This window comes from Canis lupus, chromosome 5 (assembly GCF_003254725.2).
Source record: "Canis lupus dingo isolate Sandy chromosome 5, ASM325472v2, whole genome shotgun sequence".
In the NCBI taxonomy this organism is placed as follows: Eukaryota; Metazoa; Chordata; class Mammalia; order Carnivora; family Canidae; genus Canis; species Canis lupus.
Genome location: NC_064247.1, coordinates 42,384,311 through 42,403,758, shown reverse-complemented (window position 1 = coordinate 42,403,758; position 19,448 = coordinate 42,384,311). Strand labels below are relative to the sequence as shown.

Below are 19,448 nucleotides of genomic sequence, written 5' to 3'. Positions count from 1 at the left end.
AAAAGCGTTTCCAGTAGTGGGGATAGTTGGTCTGAGCTTGGCACTCATGCCAGACTCAGCATCTGGACCTTCAGACTAGGCCTCTTCCCTGTGTCCTGACAATAGAGATTACAGCTGGACAGAGGTATGCCCTACCTGAGAGCTCTGGGAGGAAGGTACCTGACAGGCAACCCTCAGCCGGCCACCTTTGCCTTTTTCTCCCCCTACTGCGTCGTCAAGAACCCAACCGAGGAAGTGCAGAGTCCTTGGGGGACACTCAGTAGAAAAGCTGGCAGCTGCCCTGGAAGTGGGGACAGCCTCCCCACCCCATGTCCCACACCACCTGGGGTCCTGGCCTAGGCTTCATTCCCTGTGAGAGCCACCAGAAAGGGGCACAAAGATAGTGCCTTGCCTGACTCCAAGCCGGGAGCTCTTTGCCTTTGGTGCGGTGACAGCCATGGCGTCTTGTTTCCCTCCTAAAGGCACCTTCCTGTTTGGGGGAAGGGTGAGAGGCCAGAGGACTCAGGGTGAACAGATCATTTAGGAGGGTCCTCTTTGCTGACCCTCACCCCAGTAGGAATTCTGTAACGCCTTTTTTGCTTGTTGTTGGTGTTCTTTCTCTAATTTCAGTGTCTAGCTATGTCAAAAAAGGGAAAAGGTGATTATTTATTGTTCCAATTCTGGCCAGGCAGCCTTGCAGCATCTCCTCATGGGCAGTCCTGGAAGGTGGCGGTGGGTCACCTGCCCTGAGTGGGCTTGGCCTACCTTTAAAGCTTTTATGATATGTGTGGCTCCAGCCTGCCAGCCCCACAGCCTTCCTTCCAGGATGTGGCTTCCCTCCGGCTCCCTCCTTGCCTCTAAAAATAACCTTGCTATTTTGGAACCACCTCCTCTGGAGCTTTTTCTCACTGCTCTCTTGGACCAGTAACCCCTGTGAGACCAGACTCTTGGCTCCCTCTGTCATCCCAGCTGTCCTACGAAGCTGTCCCCTTCCCTTTCTCTCCCTTCCTGTGGTGCCAGCTGGGATCTTGTTCTCCAGCTAGGGAGGAATGTCCAGCTGGATGTCTTCTGAGAAGAATGAGCCTGTCACCTCTCCTCCCTGGGATGGGTAGAAAGGAAGTGGGGCCATGAGGGTGGAGGCGAGGCAGAGTGCCACCCGGTGCCTCTGTTGGTATTGGGGCTCCATGCAGCTGCAAGAGGTTCAGGTACCTACTGAAGCAACAAGGGCTGGGAGGGCCTGGGAATACAGGGACAGTCCATGCTGCTTACTCTGCTCTATCTTCTTGCAGCCCACGACCCTGCCGCAGGGCACCATCAACATGAACCAGTGCACAGATGTGGTGGATGGGGAGGGCCGGACAGGCCAGAAGTTCTCCCTGTGTATTCTGACACCTGAGAAGGAGCACTTCATCCGGGCAGAAACCAAGGAAATCATCAGCGGGTGAGTCTGCCACAGGCATTTTGAGAGGAGGCACTCCCTACGTACCAGCATGTTCTTAGACCAGTTCCCTTTGGCACAAATTGGGCAATATCCCCATCACTTTCTCTCCCAGGTGTGTCCCCCCTCCTGAGTCCTCTCTCTTCACAGTGCCATTGTGTGCCTGATCACCACCCCAGACACTGGCCTCACCCTCCACCTGCCTTTGTATCACCCCATGTGCACGTACTCACCAAGGCTGTCTCCTCATGTCCCACTTACTCAGGGGCCTCCCTCTGTTGGCACTACCCCAGTTCCAGGGCTGCTTCATCTTCCTTTGGCCTCTCATTGGTCTCCCCACCTACCTTCTCACCCCTCCCAGCTGTATATCACCCCACCACGAGGGTTTCAGTCCCCAGAGCATATCTTGCCTCTCTCCTGCCTAAAACCCTATTTCCTGGGAGTCAAGTCCAAGTTCCTTAGCTGGTCCTAGGGAGCCCCTTCCCAGGCCTCCAGCCCCACCCCCACCACCCTTGTGGCCCTCAGCGCTGAGCTGCTCATCTCCATACATCCCCATGCTTCCCACCAGCTCTGTGGCAGTTCCTACCCTGCGTTTAGTCTGGAATGACCCCTCTATCCTTCAGGTTGTTAGAGTCAGCCTGAGTGTCTGCTCTTTCAGGAAGCCTGCTCCCATGAAGCACTTGGCACCATCAGTTCACTCTTAGAAAAGATGCAGATTGTCTTGGTACACATCTAGCTTCCTTTAGCCAGCAGTCAGTCCTTGAGGGTGGAGGCTGTGTCTCATTCCTCATCCTCAGGGCCTACACACAGGGCCTACACACCTTATCCTCCAGTGCTGCTGGATGCTCTGGCTTCTTTGGTTTCTCTGAGTTCCACCATTGCCCTGGTCCTACCCTGTGCAGGGGCTTAGGGGAAGCCCTGGGAGGTGGGCCCAGTTTTTCAGGTAACCGACAGTGCAGGTGAGCAGAGTCCCATGCTTCTGAGCTCATGCACTGTGTGCCTTCCAGGAGTCCCAGCTCCTTGAGCACCTCTTAGCAGCTCTGTGTGACTTGGCCACACAGTACATAGGTAATGAGCAGGCTCAGCAAGCCTGGCCAGGAGCTTGGGCACTGGATCTTGGAGAATCTCATTGGTCCTTTAAGGCTGAGAAAACTTTGAGAGAAAGTGAATCAGCAGGGGTGGGGGTGGGGTGGGGTGGTGGTGGTTAGGGGTACTAGGCTGATGATTGTAGTGCAGAGTAAAGGGAACTATAATGTGAAACCTTTTGGTTTCAACAAGTAAAAAGACTGAGTACTGGCTGAGCTTCAGGATCTCCGGCCAAGGCTGCTGTATGAGGAAGTGAGAAAGAACAATGGTCAGAAGGTCCCCAGTCTTTGCTGAGTTCAAAAGTTCAGATCCACACTGTTACGGGGGGTGGGGCTGAGGGCCAGAGCTGCACTGCAGAGTGACCAGGTGACCCTCTACTGAGGGTGCCAGCTCCCTGAGTCTTTCTCCCTTAGAGGCAAGTTTGCGTCTCTAACTCCCGGGGGCAAACAGAAGGACCACTTTGCCTCAGCCTCTCCCTGGTCTTTATTCTAGAACCATATGGTTTACAAGTATAGAGTGTTCAGGGAACCTAGGTGACTCAGAGAAGCATATGACTCTTGATTTCAGGGATGTGGGTCCAAGCCCCACTTTGGATATAGAGATTACAAAAAACAAAAAGTGTAGAGGGCTTTTACAGAGCCCTCATTCTACTGTTAGGAGATTGAAGCTCTGGAAATTTGAAGACCCTGACCAAGGGGACCCTCAAGGCATGAGTGACAGCACAGAACTTGCACTTCCTGGCTCATACTTACTGCTGCAGCCCTGTCTGGCAGAAACCCCTGGACCGAGGTTCCACTGCCCAGCAGGATTCCTTGGGGGAGAGTTAGCCCTCCCCTTGGGAGCTAGGTCCCATGGAGGATTCTGACTAGCACGTGGGATGGGAAGGGCTGTCCCAAGATCCCCAGGATAGGCTGAGGCATGTGTGAGCTGGGGGACCACCAGGTCAGTGATGTAGTGATATGCCATATGGCATGAGGAGACTGGTGTCTGACAGTGCCTCTGGCATGTGGCCTAAATCCTACTATCAGGCACTTGCCACAGCCCACTCAAGTGCCAGCTTGAGTAGACAAGGTCAGTGATGGACCAGGATACCAAATGTGTTTCTCTGGGTCCCGCATGTAGGCTGGGCCACTTCCTGAGGGCAGGAAGTTTGTACAGTGGCTCAGTGGCATACCCAGAGCCAGGATGAATCACTCATTGCTTCCCCTTGTCCTCATCCTGGTCTGGGCCTAGCTCATCTCTCCCCAGCAGGCAGGGTTCACACCATGGCAGCCTGTCTCTGGGCCCCCACAGTGCCTCCAGTGGCCCCCAACAGCAGCTTCCTTGTCTTTGCCACTTGCTAGTCCACTTGGCCTCCTTTAGAGAGTCAGCTGGGCAGTGTGCCCTGGATACAGACTTCTGCCTGCGTCTTCTCTGCCTTTCTCCTTTGTGCATGGACCCCTCCTTTGGCATCCTCACCACCTGGCATAGCTCCTTTGCTAGGAAATCTCATCTATGAGCATTTAGACCCTAAGATGGAGCTGCACCCAGCTCCCTCATGAGGTGCAGACTTTATCTGGGCTGACTTAGAGCAGGAATAGTTGGGAACAGTCCATCCAGCCTTTTTCCCGGGATCTTCTCTGAACAAAGCAGCGTGAAACATCTCTCCCAGAGCTGGATGGAGAGAGTTGCAGTCCTCTTTCCCAGCTCTCGTGCCAGGGAGGGGCCTTCAGGATGTGTGGAGCACAGCTTAGTGCAGCTCTTTTAGAGGAGGTAGAGTGTAAGCAGGAGTTGGGCTGGGGGGCTTTCCAGCTTGGCTGGGCCCAAGCTTTCTCCTTTACCTGTGCCCCGGACTCTCAGTTCTGCTCCCCGCCATCTCATCCTGCTCTTGCTGTCAGAGTTGGGAACCCACTGTACCATGTTGCAGTCAGAGCTTGCCAAGCTCTGTTCAATCAGCAGCACTACAGCAGCAGATTTCCCTCGAGGCCCTGTCCTGCACTCACTTCCACCGCTGATCCTTTGTCCACCTTCACCCCTCACCTCTCTTCCCTGGGTGTACTTTACGTGGTAACACATCTGAATGACGTTGCACACTTCCTGCTGGGCTTCCGTGAGAACTCTGAGTGCAGGGGACACATTCCATCATCTGTTCCAGGCCAGCCCCAGCCTGCCCCTGCCTGTGCTCAGCCCCCAAGTCTGTAGCCTTCTTCAGGCTGGCCCAGGAGCTTGCCGAGCTATATTCAGTCAGCAGCGCTACAGCAGCAGATTTCCCTCGAGGCCCTGTCCTGCAGGCTTGCCGATTTGCCTACTTGTTCGCCTTGCCAGTAAATAGCAACTGGGCCATTGTGCACCTGCCTGTCACACTGCTGTGCTCCTGGGGCTCTGGAGGACGAAGTGACTTTGTCAGACAGTCTCTCTTCTCCTAAGGAAAGCTCTAAGAGGGGTCTTCTGCAGTCTCTGCTTGCTGCAGTGCCCCAGAGAAATGTTAGCCCCTGGGGCAGGTTGGAAAGCAGGCTTTTTTTTTAACCTCACGAGTGTGTGAGTTCCTCATATTGCATGACTGAAACCCTGAGAGAGTCTGCTCATCTGCTAGCCTTGCAGATACAGTCATGCCTCTTCTCTTGCTTTGGGGCCAGCCCACAGAGGAGTGACCCGTAGGACCTGTGCCTCAGGTCTCTCTCATAGGTGCAGGCAGGTGTTCACTCTCTCAGCAAATAGGGAAGGACCTGCTCTCAGCTGAGCTGGGCTCTCCCTAGATGGTATGATTCCCCATACCCAAGCCTGCTTCTTCCCCAACTGCCAGCCACACAATCGGCATACCCTCCTGAGGCTGTCCAAGAAGGTCACAGACTATGCCCAACCTCCCTCCACCCCAAATTAAAGAAACACCTCTGAGTGCTGAAGACATGAGCCCTTCTTCCTGGCCCAGGCTTGAATGCTGGTGGTTGCCACAGCCTACTATCAGGATGCTGGCAGTGCGGTCTCTGCCTCACATTGCAACTCAGCCGCCACCACTAGGCCTAGGGTGGCAGCAGGCCCAGCACAGACCCTCACATTCTAGGAGGAAGGGGACCGGAGTCTCCTGTTATACCTTCCCCTCTAGAGAGCATACCTTTCACCACCAGGCCCTTCCTGTCTTCTCCTCCTGTCCAGCTTCATCTAACCCTCCCAGATGTTAATAAAGCTCAAGTGAGACAAGCCGTGGACATGTCATGGCCTAATCTACCCCCTGCTTTCAGAGATGAGACTGAAGCCCAGAGGGGCTGGGAGCCACCTAGGGTCATGGTTAGAGGGTAGCAGAGCCAGATCTGTATCAGGCCTCCTGCCCTCAGGCTCAGCTCTTCCCACACCCCTCTGCTACCTTCTCTGCTCCGGGTCCAGAGTGGACCTTCCAACATGTCAGCCTTGGAGTGGGTCCCTGGGCAGCTCTGTGGGCCTTCCCCAGAGCCCTCAGGGTACAGGTGGGGCCCAGAGGCGAGTGAATGGGTCTGGGTGGTCAGCTGCTCAGCCCCTGGGAGTGACCCATCACAGAGAACTTTGGTAGCACAACTCCTGGTTTCCTGTGTCCATAGGCCTAAATGACACCCAGTAGCAGCCCATCTGTGCTAGCCAAATCTACCATGGGAGGATGGTTTTAAAGCCATGTGTAAGCCCCGGAGATAGGGTCATTATGGAAACTCTGATGTGCGCTTCACTCTGAGGCCTGTGCTCAGGCCTGCCCTTCCACCAGGCTCTTCATGCCAGGGACAGCCACAGGGCCCTCTCTACCTGCATAATAGTCACTGTGGGATCAGCATCTAGGCCTGGTCCCAACACAGCCTATGCTTGTCCTAGGTTGCACTGCTACCACTCCCCCAGTGGTGGCAGGCTTAAATCTGGGTCATGTTCTGCCCTGCTCACTGCCCAGATGACTGGCCACTGGTTGGGCACCCCTAAGCAAGAAACGTTGGACTTGATGCCTAGACCACCCAGCAAGGTTCCTAGTTCCTGAGGCCTGGGGTCTGAGCCAGTACTCCCTCTCTTTTCTCCTCAGGTGGCTAGAGATGCTCATGGTCTATCCCAGAACCAATAAGCAGAACCAAAAGAAGAAGCGGAAGGTGGAGCCTCCCACACCACAGGTAGGCAAAGGGGTGTCCCATCAATGGAGCTGGATGAAGTGAGAGCTTCCCAGGAGGTTAGAAGGTTTCAGGACCCAACCTAAAATTAGGGGTGAGGGAAAGGATCCAGATGGGGCTGAGGTGGTTGTGAGTCTTGCATATTCTCTTCTTTCCTCCAGCAGTCTATGGGCTATAATCTGTGTGCTCCTGTCCAAGCAACAGGCAGGATCCTCCTCAGGACAGGGCTACTTTACTCGTATCTCCAGGGCCATCCTGGGATGTTGCCAGGGAGCGAGCCAGTGCTGAGCAGCAGTATTATAGCGTGTATCTCTTTCTTAGCTGTCCTGCCAGCTGCTAGGGAGCAAAGGGTGTGCTTGGAGAGGCTGCTTGCTGCACGTGTATATCCTCGTGAACCACAGTTCAGAAAAGTATTCCGCTCAGCTCTGCTTTACAGACAGGGATGATCCTGCAGATGGCAGGCCGAGAAGGGGGGCCAAGCAGGGAGGGTCCACAAGTGTCCTGGCTGAGTGAGGAGCTCCCCAGGGAGGACCCTGTTTCTGCTCTGGACTTTGACCATAAATGGAAAAAACTGACAAGACCTTGACTTTTGTGTCCCTGCCCTAGCTCCCATTTGATGCAGGGGAGGTAGCTTGAATAGGTCCCACCAGTCTAATCCATCCCCAGAGGCCACTCTTGTCCTCATCTGCAGGGACACAGGGCACCCAGGAGTGCTCTGCACCTCTCTGCTGTGCTTCTCATGTTCCTGGAGCCCTGGTGGAGCGAATTAACCTTTCCGAGCCTCAGTAAACTGCTTCACAGAATAGGCCTTTTGAGATCTAGTTACAGGATTATTGTGGGCTTGGAAAGAAGCACTCAGCTCATCATGGGTGCTCAGTTAATGCTCCTTCTCTCTGCTCCAAACTTAAGGGTTACTGAGTGCTTTACCTGGCCTGATAGAGAGCCTCACAGCAACCCCAGGAGTGAGCAGGATAAGGATCGGGGTCCCTTGGGCATCTTGCATGGCCCAGAGTCTGGCAGGGAGCCAGCCCATGATGGAATCTGACTACCCTCTGGGGTTCAGCAGTTTTTACTGGCTGCTCTCTGCTTCCCTGAGCGGTAGAGGTCGGCCCAGTCAGGACTGGGAGGTGTGTGCTGGCCTGGGTACTGGGCCTGCTCCCCACTGATGGTCATTGTTTGCCCTCTGTCCACCCTCCCCAAGGAGTCTCAGGCCAGCATCTCCTGGAAGGTAGTATTCCTGGCAAGAATTCAGCAAAATGCAATCAGAGACCTTCCTGGAGGCTGAAAGTGGGGCTTCCTGCTTGAGAACAGCAGATACACACACAAATCCCTCAAAGCTGCCTGGTTTGAGAGAAGAATCCCAGGCAGAATAACAGCATTTAGGGTAGCTCTGCGTTTCTATAGCGATCCTTGGAAGCGGTGCTTGAGCCGAGCTCCTGCCTCCAAATAAGGCAACTACATGTGCAGTAGACACATTCAGCCCAGACCTTTTGTCCCTTCTCCCTGCCTGTCCCCTCCCTCCAGATACTGCTGGCTGTGGCTGAGCTTCGCTTTTTCAGTTGGTAGCAGAAGCCTTATGATCACAGGGTGGGAAGATCAGCCACTTCTCTGAGGGTCTCTCAGAGCCTGGGTGCCCCTGCCTGTTCTGCTCATCCCCCTTCTGAGCCTGGCAGAAGCCAGCCTGACAGGACTCTTCCTTCTGATCCTTGCTCCCTAGAACATCACATTTGATTCCACAGGCTTCTGGTGGCAGTGAACATTCATGTGGGGCCCATCTCCCCATGACCCAGTCTCAGGAGATGATGTGGAGTCTTTCCAGAGAGGGAGTTGGAGACCTCTGGGCAGGCCTCCCCTCTGCAGATGGATGCTTGAAAGTGTTTTGGATGCTCCAAATGGAGCGGGGATGGAAGCCTAAAGCCTTAGGGGCCCCTGTAGAGGCAGGAACCCAGGACACCCCCCCCCCCCCCCCGTATATGGCCTCCTCTTTCTGTGCCCTAATCCCTCTTAGGTTTCCCATAAAACCACTGGGGTTCAGGAGGTATTGCTCTGCTGTGCCCTGTCCTCCTCGAACTCAGGCAGAAGAGCCCATGGGATCCTACATAAAGAAGATGTCTCAAGCAGTTGGGAGTAGGGGCCATGTAGAGTACACTCATTGAGTGGTTTTCTGAGAACAGAAAACTCACTTGGGAGAGAGACCCAAGCCAGGCCCTGAGGAGGCATGAGGATCAGGCTACAGGGGGAGCAGATAGCCTCTCAGCTAGGAGCAGAGGTCCCAGCAGAGCCTGGGGCAGGAAGGAGACAGGCTGGCCCTGGCCAGAGCCTCTGCAACCTGAGACCTGAGAGGTGTGGGTTCCAGGAGGTACTTCTTATTTGGCCCCTGTTCACTCCAAGAGAAAAGACTTCTCCTGATACCGAGATGCCTAGAGAGGAGTGATAATCCACTCTGGGTATGACTAGGATAGGAGAGATAGTGGTCTTACCCCTCTTGCCCCAAATCCCAGATCTGAGACTATGAGGCCAGGGGCCACCTGTCTCCCTTGCCAGCTGTGGGTTGGGAGACTTGGTTCATTAAGTGGAGCTCTGGAATGCTGGTTCCTCCCATATCCCCAATCCCCCAGGCTATTGGCCCCTGCTTCTGGGCCTTTCTTCAGAGACCTGAAAAACAACAGACCTCTCAGTGTTAGCAGAGGTGCGTCAGGAAGAATGTCCCTCCTGGTCCCGTACACTGGTTCTTCTCAGGCCCACACATGTGTTGTGCATGGCTACCTCTTCTGGAGTATCTTGTTTTCTACTTGGGTGTCTACTGCTACACCCGCTCCAGGTCACATCCCTCCTTGTTGAGTCCCAGCTCAGTTTCTGTGCCGGGGAAGTGGAAAGAAAGGCTTCCTAGGAGACCCCCTCTAGAGAATGTGCCTGCTTAGCTAGTATGCAAGGGCTACAGAAGGCGGCTGGCCTGAGCCTCCCTTCCTGCCCTGTGTCTTCATTCCTCCCTGCTTTGAAAACCCTTTCTGAGCAGCCAGATAAACCACACAGACCTCATTACAGCATCGAAGCATTGAGGACCCTGAGCAGTGCAGGTATCTCGACCATGCAGGGACTAGCACATAGGAAACCTGGCACTTCTACCTCCTTCCTCTTCCATAGGCACCTATGGAAGGCCACATAGCATTTAGGGTAGCTCTGCGTTTCTATAGCGATCCTTGGAAGCAGTGCTTGAGCTGAGCTCCTGCCTCCAAATAAGGCAACTACATGTGCAGTAGACACATAGAAGCCCAGACCTTTTGTCCCTTCTCCCTGCCTGTCCCCTCCCTCCAGATACTGCTGGCCGTGGCTGAGCTTCCACAGGCCTATGTTTTGAACCCCAGTGCCCTCTCTACACAGCAGTGACATTGTAAGGAGCAGAGGCAGTGCCACATAGCCCTGACCTGGCCTATGCCAAGTCTCAAGACACTTTGGAAAAGAGAAACAACTTTACCCAGAGATCAGGCTTCCCTGTATCACCCACCCACCAACCCACCCCCCCTCCTGGAGCCAACGTGGCTGTGTTCCTGCTGCCAGACTGTCCCTCTGTCTCCGCTCACTAGGGTAAGGGTTGGCATAGAGGTGGTAGAAGGCAGAGCCTCCAAAGGAGAGAAAGAGAACTGCCAATGGACCTTGGCTGCTGTTTTCAGGGCCCTCATCCTCTGGGAGGAGTTCTCCAGAAGTGGGGAGCACGGGGAGGGATCTGCAGATGCAGATAGCCCTGCACAGGTTGGACAGCCTGGGGCCAGAAGGTAGGTCTGTAGCCATGTGGTGCCAAGAAATGCATTTGTTTCCCAAGCTCCCTGTCATGGCCCCTTGGATCTCAGGCCTAGAATTTCCTCTACTTCTTGGGATCCCTGCCAGCCATTGCCCTCACTGTTGGAGTCACCCAAGCACCAGAGAGGGCTATGCATATGCTGTAGGCAGATCACATAGAGCTTGGGCCTGAGACCTCTGAAGTCAAGGACACTTTCCTCAAAAGTAAAGCTGCCTGGCTCTTCTGCTTTGGCCCTTTCTGGCAACTTCTACCTATCCTTGTGCAGCCCATCTTCCACCGAGGGGACAGATTCACTGAGGCCCCACCCAGAGCATGTCACTCCACCCAGTTCTGTGGGAGGAATCCCAGTTTGGCCCTGAGCCCCCCAAAGCATGCCTAGCTAGCTTCTTGCTTCTGGCCTTTGAACTGAAGACCCAGTTGTCAGGGCCCATGGCAGGGGGAGCTAGAGTGACTTGCTTGGGGGAAACGTCGCTGGGACGTGGAGTGAGAGCAGTATACTGGCTAGGGGGACAGGTAGCCCTGGGGCCGTTTCTCCTTAGATCATTAGAGCCTGGTTCTGTTGGAGCCCTCAGGAAACTGTCAGAAACCATTGCCATTTTATTCCAAGAAGTCCACTTCTTGCAAGGTGGACAAAGCTGTAGGAAATCTCCAGCCTGGGAGCCAGGTCTGTTGGCAGCTCTGACCAAATAGGCAGTCAGGTGTGTCCTGGGTTTGTGAGAAGAGCCTTCCTGTCTTTAATACTGTGCTTACAAAGCTAAGCAAAGCTTTGGACTTGGTTAAAATGCCTGTCTTCTCCCATTGGGATACCTGGCACTTTGGCTTCTCTGTAGATCCTTTAGGATGCCAGTCCAAAGCAGCTCACTCCACCCCCTGCCACTCCTGAGGGTGCTGGTAGTGGAAAAGGCTCGAAGGCTCACTCTGGCCCTCACTGTTCATGCAAGCGTGAGTGCAACATCCTCTCAGCCTGGGCAGCCTCCCCTGTGAGGTGTTGTTGGGGAGGACAGGATGGTGCGGTGATGAACCAGAGCTCACCACATAGTTCCATGTCAGTGGCTGTCAGAGAACCTGCTGGTTAGTACTGGGTCTGTGTGCGTGCATGTGGGGATGCATAACCTGTTTCATATATGATCCTTGCCAAGGACTCCAATTCAGAATTGGGTTAAGGTTTCTAAAAATGAGGTTTGGCCACTAGGATGGGAGTGGAAGGTAGGCATTTGTGTTTGGGAAGACAGCTGAGACGTGTCTCACTTTTGAGAAAGTCTGAAGCCATCTTGTTGACAGTGCCCTCTGTAGCTGGCACCCAGGATCCTGGGCCAAGCACGGGGTTTGGGCCCAGGGTGTGAGCTAGTGCTGTGGGGCAGCTGGGGATCCCACCCTGCCCTATCTGGGCTCCAGGTTTGAGGTGTTAAGATTCTCTGCATGCTCTGGAAATGGACTCCTGCATGAATGCTTCTCCCGTAGGGCAGCACTGGCTCTGATCTGGGCTCCCAGCTAGTTTGTGTGGGAGGGCATAAGTGTAGATTGGATATTTGGGTTGTGTCCGATGACTCTTTTCCTTCACATTGTGTCCCAGGTGTCTGATTTTAGCTTTCGAGGACCAACACGGGAAGGCTGGGGAGGCCAAGGGTGGGTCTTGGCACAGTGCTATGTGAGCACATGCTTTGCATTTACCCAGTGGGCCATCTCAACGGTGTATTCTTTCCTGACTTGTTTCCTAATTACCTACAAGTCTAGGAATGACAAACTGAGCCAGCACTTGTCCTCTCACCTTTAATGCCTGCTCCCCTGCTCTGGTCCTGTGGTTTTGTGGGAAGGGAGAACTTGCATGTGTTTGCTCTCCGAGCTCCAGGCAGAAAGCCTTCAGGTTTTGCTCCATGTATTTGCCTAACCTGGCCTGAGGCCGGTGGGACCAGGCACTGTGGGCATGCTGCCTGGGACTCTAGAAGAGAAAAGGCCACAGGGCCATCCAGATGGAGCTTTCATCTTGACCAGGATGTCTCTGCTCTGAGCCTCCCCTTCTGAAGATTCTGGGCCACTGACACAGAGTTGCTCTTGGTGTCTCCCGTAGCCAGGCACCTAGGCAGCCAGGACCTGTGTACCAGCCCAGGCTGTGTGCTCCTGTGGCAGCCCAGACACCACTCTCTCCCCCAGGAACCAGGGCCGGCCAAGATGGCTGTCACCAGCAGCAGCAGCAGCAGCAGCATTCCCAGTGCTGAGAAAGTCCCCACCACCAAGTCTACACTTTGGCAGGAAGAAATGAGGGCCAAGGACCAGCCCGATGGGGGCAGCCTAAGTCCAGCTCAGAGTCCCAGCCAGAGCCAGCCTCCTGCTGCCAGCACCCTGAGGGAGCCTGGGCTGGAGAGCAAGGATGGTAAGTGGGAGCTGGGCTGGCTCTCGTGCCTGCCTGTCTTGGTGCTCAGTCTCACAGTGCTGGAACAGGCCTCCATCCCAACACAGCTGACCCCTGATAACCCAGTCCTGAGCCTCAGGCTCCTTCACCTTCTGCATCCCTCAGCCTTTGACAGGGCCTGGCTTGGGTGGGCCTGGGATTCTTGGCTTTGCCCCTCTAGCTCTAACGTCCCATCTATAAAGGAGGAAACAGCACCTATTCTGTCAGCCCCAGATGGGTGTTGTGAGAATCAGAATGCTCTAGGATGAGGTCTGTGTACCAGCAGGTCTCTGGTTCCTACCACCGTGGCTGTACTGTGTTTATGGGCTAGTTAACCCTGGAAGCTCAACGTGTCCTGAGAGCAGCAGTGGTTAGGGCATCTTAGGCCTTCCCCTTGCTGTCCACTCCTGTCCAGCTCCTGGGCGAGGTGGAGAAGAGAGTGCTCAGGGGGCTTTGCTGTGCTCTCTCCACTTACCACTTTGGAATTGCCTGAGCAGAAACAGGGCAGCAGTCTCTGCCTCCCTGGTCTGGGCCCTGGAGGGCTCTGCATGACATAGGCTGGCTTCTCCCATTTGCATTTTGTCTAGCTCATTGAAAACGAGAGGACAGTTGGGAATGACCCAGTTCATTCAGGCCAAAATGCATTTTGCACCAGCTAGGGGTGAAGCTACATCAAACCTTGGTGGGTAGTCCGCATCCACTCCTCTCATTCCCACAGAAGTCCCCTGACTCTTCCCTCCCCAAATGCCCTAACAGGCTGAACTGCCAGTTAGCCCTTGAATCCCTCCTTGGTATTTGCTTACAAGGGGTTGTCTGTGGGACATCTCTCCTGGGCAGGGGAACATGCTCTTCCAAACAAGCCCCCAGACTAGAAGCTCAGGGACCCCCAACAGTGTAGCAGACACAGCCAGGTTAGAGAGAGATGGATGAGGCACATGGGTGGGAAGGACATTTCACTGCTGTCCTGTGAAGCTGTCCTGGGGCAAGCCCATGTGTGCCTTTAGAGTTGGGAGGTAGAGAGTTGGCCCCCGTTTGGATCCACGTGGGCTCTTTCAGAAGTCCCCAGAAACTAGAGATGGCAAGAGGCTGAGTATGTCTCCTGCCTCCCCCTTCTCTCTTCCAGAGGAGAGCACCATGAGCAGCGACCGCATGGACTGTGGCCGCAAAGTCCGGGTTGAGAGTGGCTACTTCTCCCTAGAGAAGACCAAGCAGGACTTGAAGGCCGAGGAGCAACAGCTGCCCCCGCCGCTCTCCCCTCCCAGCCCCAGCACCCCCAACAACAGGTATAGTGGCCCTGGACCGCCCTCCCAGGAGCTTGGTCATCCCCTTGCTTCCCCAGGTTCTCAACCCCCCGGCCGAATGGTGTGCAGCAGCTCCCTTGGCTCTCTGGATTCGGCCAGCCAGCCCCCCACCCGCATGGACTCCGGCAGCGCTGGGGGGCGGGGAGCAGAGAGACCGGGGCGCACCTTTGCCTTTAAAGCCAGCAGGCAGTATGCCGCCCTGGCCGACGTCCCTAAGGCCGTCAGGATCAGCCACCGAGAAGCCTTCCAGGTGGAGAAAAGGCGGCTGGAGCGTAGGACTCGGGCCCGGAGCCCTGGCAGGGAAGAGGTGGCCCGTCTGTTTGGCAACGAGAGGAGGTAAGGAGGGGATTAGAGGGCCACATGTGCACAGACACACTCCCCTGCCTTTCCACAGTCTCGTGTACACTCGTATTCTCTAGTAGACGCGCACACGTGCTCATACTCCTTTGTGTTTTTTTTAATATGGTTTTTATACTCATTTTCTCATACACACTTTAACATACACATTTTCTCTTCTCACCTCACAGGTGTGCACACATACACACATGCGTGCACACACATGTTCCCTAAGCCTTCCTTGGGGGAGCACACTTGTTCTCCCTTTCTGTTCAGAGTGTGTGGGGAAGCTTTGCCTTTTGACCCTGGACTCTGGTCATGGAACTCTGAGTCCCCGGTAGCCAGAAATGCAGGATCTCTGGGCCAGAGACCAAGGCCAGGGGCCAGCTGCTTCCTTTGAGTGCCTCCCGGCGATGATACCTCAAGGGCCCTGGGCATGTTTTCAGCCACCTGGCCTCGTGGAGCTGGAGCTTTTCCTTCCTGGCCCCCTTCTGTTCTCTGAGATGGCCTTGGAGGCAGGAAGAGCCTGGCGATGCAGGTGGAAGTTCCCCTTGTCCTTCTAGTCTGAGGCACGGGTGAAGGGGATGTAAGGCGGTGGGGTGGGCAGCACACATTCCTCCCTTGAGTGCTCCCACAGGGAAGCCAAGGCAACCTATGAAGTGACAGGGCATCCCAGAGTATCTCTGTACCCAGGCTTGGCTGAAATGTGAAATGGGAGGCGGGGGCCGCAGGCACAGCTTCCTAGAAAGACGGTGTTTATAGATGGGACGTAGGAAGGGACTGGGACAGAGGCATGGAACTTCATTGTGGCCTGAAGAGAAGAGGGCTCTGTCCTTTCTTTCTCCTGCGCCCCTGGCCCTGTGCTTCCTGGAGAGCTGGGGAGATAGCTGGGCTCTATCCCTGAGGCCCTGGCCTAGACCAGAGTGCTGGAGTGCCCCCTTCTGATAGGAGCTTCTATCCCGGAGTCTGTACATGGAGCCTTTGCCGTCACCCAGGTCCACGGCTGAATTGCCAGAGGTCCATGAACCCCTCTAAATGATTAGAGGCCATATGTACATTTTTCTGGGAAAAGAAAATCCAAAATTTTCATTAAGTTCCCAAAGAAGTTCACTTGCTGGAAAAAAGGTTCAGACCTAAATTCCTAAAGTTCTCAGACTGTCCTCTCCACCCTGCGGAAGCCTAAGTAAAGCTCTGACCTGTGGCATGCTGTGAGGACAGCAAGGTGGTGACAGGCTAACCTCCTCAAGGAGCTAGCTGCCAGGAGGGTGCTTTTCTCTCCTGTTCCTTTCCTTAATACACACCTGCTGTCCCAAAGCGCCAGGTGGAAAGGACCTGTACACTTGTGGGTCCACCTCCAGAATAAGGAGGAGATGCCCAGAGTTGTTGGTCTTAAAAAGAGAAGAAAACAGATGTTCCTAATTCCTAGGCAGAGGGAGGGGAAAGCTGACCTGTTGCCTGAGGGGTAACTTAGCTGTCTCCTTGTTTGTTAGTAACCCTGAGAGGTCCTGTGTTACCATCCCAGCATGCAGATGCAGAATTGGGACCTCAGAAGCAGGGAGACTCCTAGTGGGAACAGCCTGGTACAGCAGAACCAGGATGCACTTCCCCACTGGGCCTTTAACTGGGAAGACCCTATTCCTTTGATGTGACCCAGGATGGGGCCAAGGCTATCCTTTAAGCAATTAAGTAATTATCTGAGTGACTGTGGGCCAGAGCAGGGGAGGTTTCACACTGGCCAGCGAACAGGCTGTGGGCCCTGGAGGTTCCTGAGTGGGCAACCATGCCCTGATTTAGCGGCAAACCAAAGAATTAACATTCGACACACCTGCTTGGCTTTGAACTTGTTCTTGTCTAGTAGCCTGGGGTAGATGGCATCTCTGGGGCTTTACTATCTGCATGCTCCTTGCCACCATGGAGATGGGTTTTCACCTGGTACTGGCACCCACCAACTCTGCATCCTAACACTGTAATGTCACTTTCTTACCCTAATGACTGCTGGCTAGCTGCTTTGCAAGACCTGTACTCTGGTCCCAAGTAGCCCACCCTGTAGTTGATTGGATTTCTGCATCCTGGTTGACTAGACCATACTGCAGGATTTCTGCCACAACTCTCCAGAGTGGCAGCTGAGCCCAGCCTGCCCAGGAGCTGGGCTGGGGGGACAGAGGGGGTTGGTTTCCTGACAAGCAACAGCCCTGAAGTAAGCCTTTATGGGCTGACCAGCTCTGCTCTCCACATTTGCTCTAGAACTTTTCAGATGTTTCTTGGATGATGAGTCACTCCTGAACCAACCTGGGGAAGCCATGGTCTTTGCTGAATTCTTGGTGACTGACACCAGGACCAGCTGTGTACAGTTCTGCACATATTCCCCCACCCCCACCCCCCCACCCCCCCCCCCACCCCCCGCGGCTGGGAACCTCAAGAGGTCAGGCGGAGCACAGGTGCAGGCGCTTCCTTTCTGTGCCATCACCCAGCCCAGGGAGACATTTGCTGCCATACCGGCAGTATATCACGGGAGCCAGGATATAAACTGCTCGCTCACTCTGCAAAAGAAGCCCTGGCTGACCTCACCAGAAACCCTCTCTTTGTAGACAGGCTGCATTAAGTGCCACTTGCCTTTCCTCATCTGACTTTTCTCTTTGCAGCCCTGGTAGGCCTGCAGCATGCGAGTCAGATGTGACTCGGTGGGGTGCTTTCTAGATCCAAGGATTAGTTGGAGGGGCTCTCATTCTGCAAGTTATGGTACCTCTGTCTGTGCCTGGAACCTTACCCAAACCCCTCTAGGATGGCGTCATTCATATGACCAGGCTGAGCCCTTCCAAGAGCTTCCTGTGGTTCCCAGGAACTCCTACTGCTGCCTGAGCTTCCTGCGCTCACAACACATACCCTCTGCCGCTGCCTCCCTCGGCCTCTGCTGCCTGCACTGCTGGTTCTGGCAGGTTGGCCTGGGAACAAGTTCTGTTGCTGGAGAAGATTATGCAGAAGCTTAGGGCACCAGAGCTCCTGCTTTGTGCATAAGCACAGAATTCTACACCTTGGTCTTCAGACTTCTTTGATGAAGAAACCTAAGAGACCCATTTTGACTGGTAACCCTTCCTGAGTAAAAACTGGTCTCTTGGCAGGGACTCAGGATTTGAACCCATTTCCTCTTTTTCCTTAGAGAGATATTAGTCTTCAGTTAGATTTTAATCTTTTGGGCTCAGAGGTACTTCACTTGCTTCCCCTTAACTCTCAGCCACTAGTCCAGAATGCACGTAAAACCCTTCCTGTTAGGTGATTGTGGGGCATTTGCCTGGGCGTCCCTGGGAGGACAGGTCTCTGGTTCGGTGACATGTTAATGTTGAAAAAACAAAATTCAACTGAGTGAATTTTAAAGATCTTATCATATGACTTATGATCTACAATTCATGAATTGGGCAGCATCCAGTCTATCAAACAGAAAGTGTTATACAAAATAGAGGACTTTTAGAGGCAGGGGAGGGCAGAACAAGGAAGTTAGTAATAGCAAAGAATGCATTGTTTTGGGCAAGGTCACCTTCCTTTGAGGGACAGCAGAGGTCTATCGGGTAGATTACCCCACTGGTATGGACTAGGTAATTCCAAATTGAGTAGCTTAAGATTCCACTCCTGGGAGAGGTTGAAAATGTAAGTTAGTTATTAACCACCATTTGGTGACTTGGATTTAGCACAGTTGACTCTATTCTGGGCCTTTTGCCCTTTTTTTGATTTTTAAATTTTTTTGAAGCAATCAATGCTCCCCCCTTTTTCGTTTATTACCTATTTATTTAAGTAATATCTACCCCCAAAGTGGGGCTCAAAACTCACGACCCCAACGTCAAGAATGAGTCACACACTCCTCTGACTGAGCCAGCCAGGCACCCCATCTCCCCGCCCCCCTTTTCGTTAGACTCTCAGCTTAACTGAGTGGTGTGATCAAAATTTAAGACCTTAGCACCACTCCCAGCTACTGCTCAAATTCTTGCAGGTTTTGCTGTTCCTGTGGTATTCAAAGGCCTTTTTTTTTTTTTTTTTTTTTGCCGAATCTCTGTGGTACTCACAGGTCACAACTTCAGCTTCACATTGTTTTAAGTCAGTTATTCTCTTCATTCCTTTTATGATGTTCCAGACCCAAGGAGGCCATTTGCTTTGTGGTTAGTGGCTGCAAACATGCATTTAAAGGTTTTGAGAGAATATAGTGCATGAGGGAGACCCCTATGGTTATTTTAAGCAGGATCATTCCCAATGTCTGCAGTGCATTTTGGATCCATGGTCCCCAAGACCCAAACCAATCAAAATCAAATAACTCAAAGACCTCCATTGAAAGAGTCACTTTTTTAATTGAAGTGGTTTTTTCAGGTATTTTTATGTCACTGATTTTCAACTTTCCAGGAAGTATTAATCTAGGTGCGGTAAGTAGCATTGACTACAGCACATACATTTCCTTGTTTTGCTGCAAGATAATCAGGGGATATCCTATTATCAAGAACAATGTTGACCTTGCCAAGATGGAGGCTGCTGGTGAGGTCTTTTTATAATTGGGAGCAGATCAGATTTAGATAGTCACAGGAACGTGGGAATACAAATGTACTACGATTTCCTTAGGTATTTGTGTCCAATTGGGCTGGTATAGTTATAATCACAGAAGGGTGAAAACTAGTTATTAGGTGTTCTAAGTGTAAAAGTCAGCCTGTATGACTCCTCAGTTCAGGGCATTAATTGGGAATAGAAGAGAAATTGGTCATGGGGAGGGGATATCTCTAGTATCATGGACAGATAAAGAACTCTTTTTAAAAGTCCAGCAATCTAAAAGATTGTCCCACCCCCTACCTTCCCTTACTAATGGCCTGAGAGAGATGGATGGTGGCTTTCTTTCTAGGCCAGTGCCAGAGTAAAGGAAAGAGAAAAGGAAAACATTTCATTTCATGTTTAAAGAATGACATCTTGGGTATAGCAGTCCACTTTCAAGTCCATTCCTTCCTAGTCGAATTGATTTTGAGGTCTCCAGCTGCTGTATAGTTCCTAGAGTTTG

The 19,448-nt window shown here is 53.3% G+C and overlaps 1 protein-coding gene across 13 annotated transcripts in view; it reads left to right on the top strand.

Moving 5' to 3' along the window:
* LOC112647230 (myosin phosphatase Rho interacting protein) overlaps positions 1 to 19,448 on the top strand; it is a 148,665-nt gene that overhangs the window by 82,841 nt on the left and 46,376 nt on the right. For 8 of the 13 annotated variants that reach the window (XM_049109511.1, XM_049109509.1, XM_049109510.1 and 5 more), the window contains exons 4-8: positions 1,269 to 1,420; positions 6,516 to 6,600; positions 12,548 to 12,767; positions 13,909 to 14,068; positions 14,270 to 14,422. In XM_049109511.1, coding sequence (XP_048965468.1) covers positions 1,269 to 1,420; positions 6,516 to 6,600; positions 12,548 to 12,767; positions 13,909 to 14,068; positions 14,270 to 14,422 — 770 coding nt within the window. Of the gene's footprint in view, positions 1 to 1,268; positions 1,421 to 6,515; positions 6,601 to 12,547; positions 12,768 to 13,908; positions 14,423 to 19,448 lie in introns of all 13 variants that reach the window. The other 5 variants (XM_035716926.2, XM_025428111.3, XM_025428114.3 and 2 more) reach the window with 2 other exon arrangements.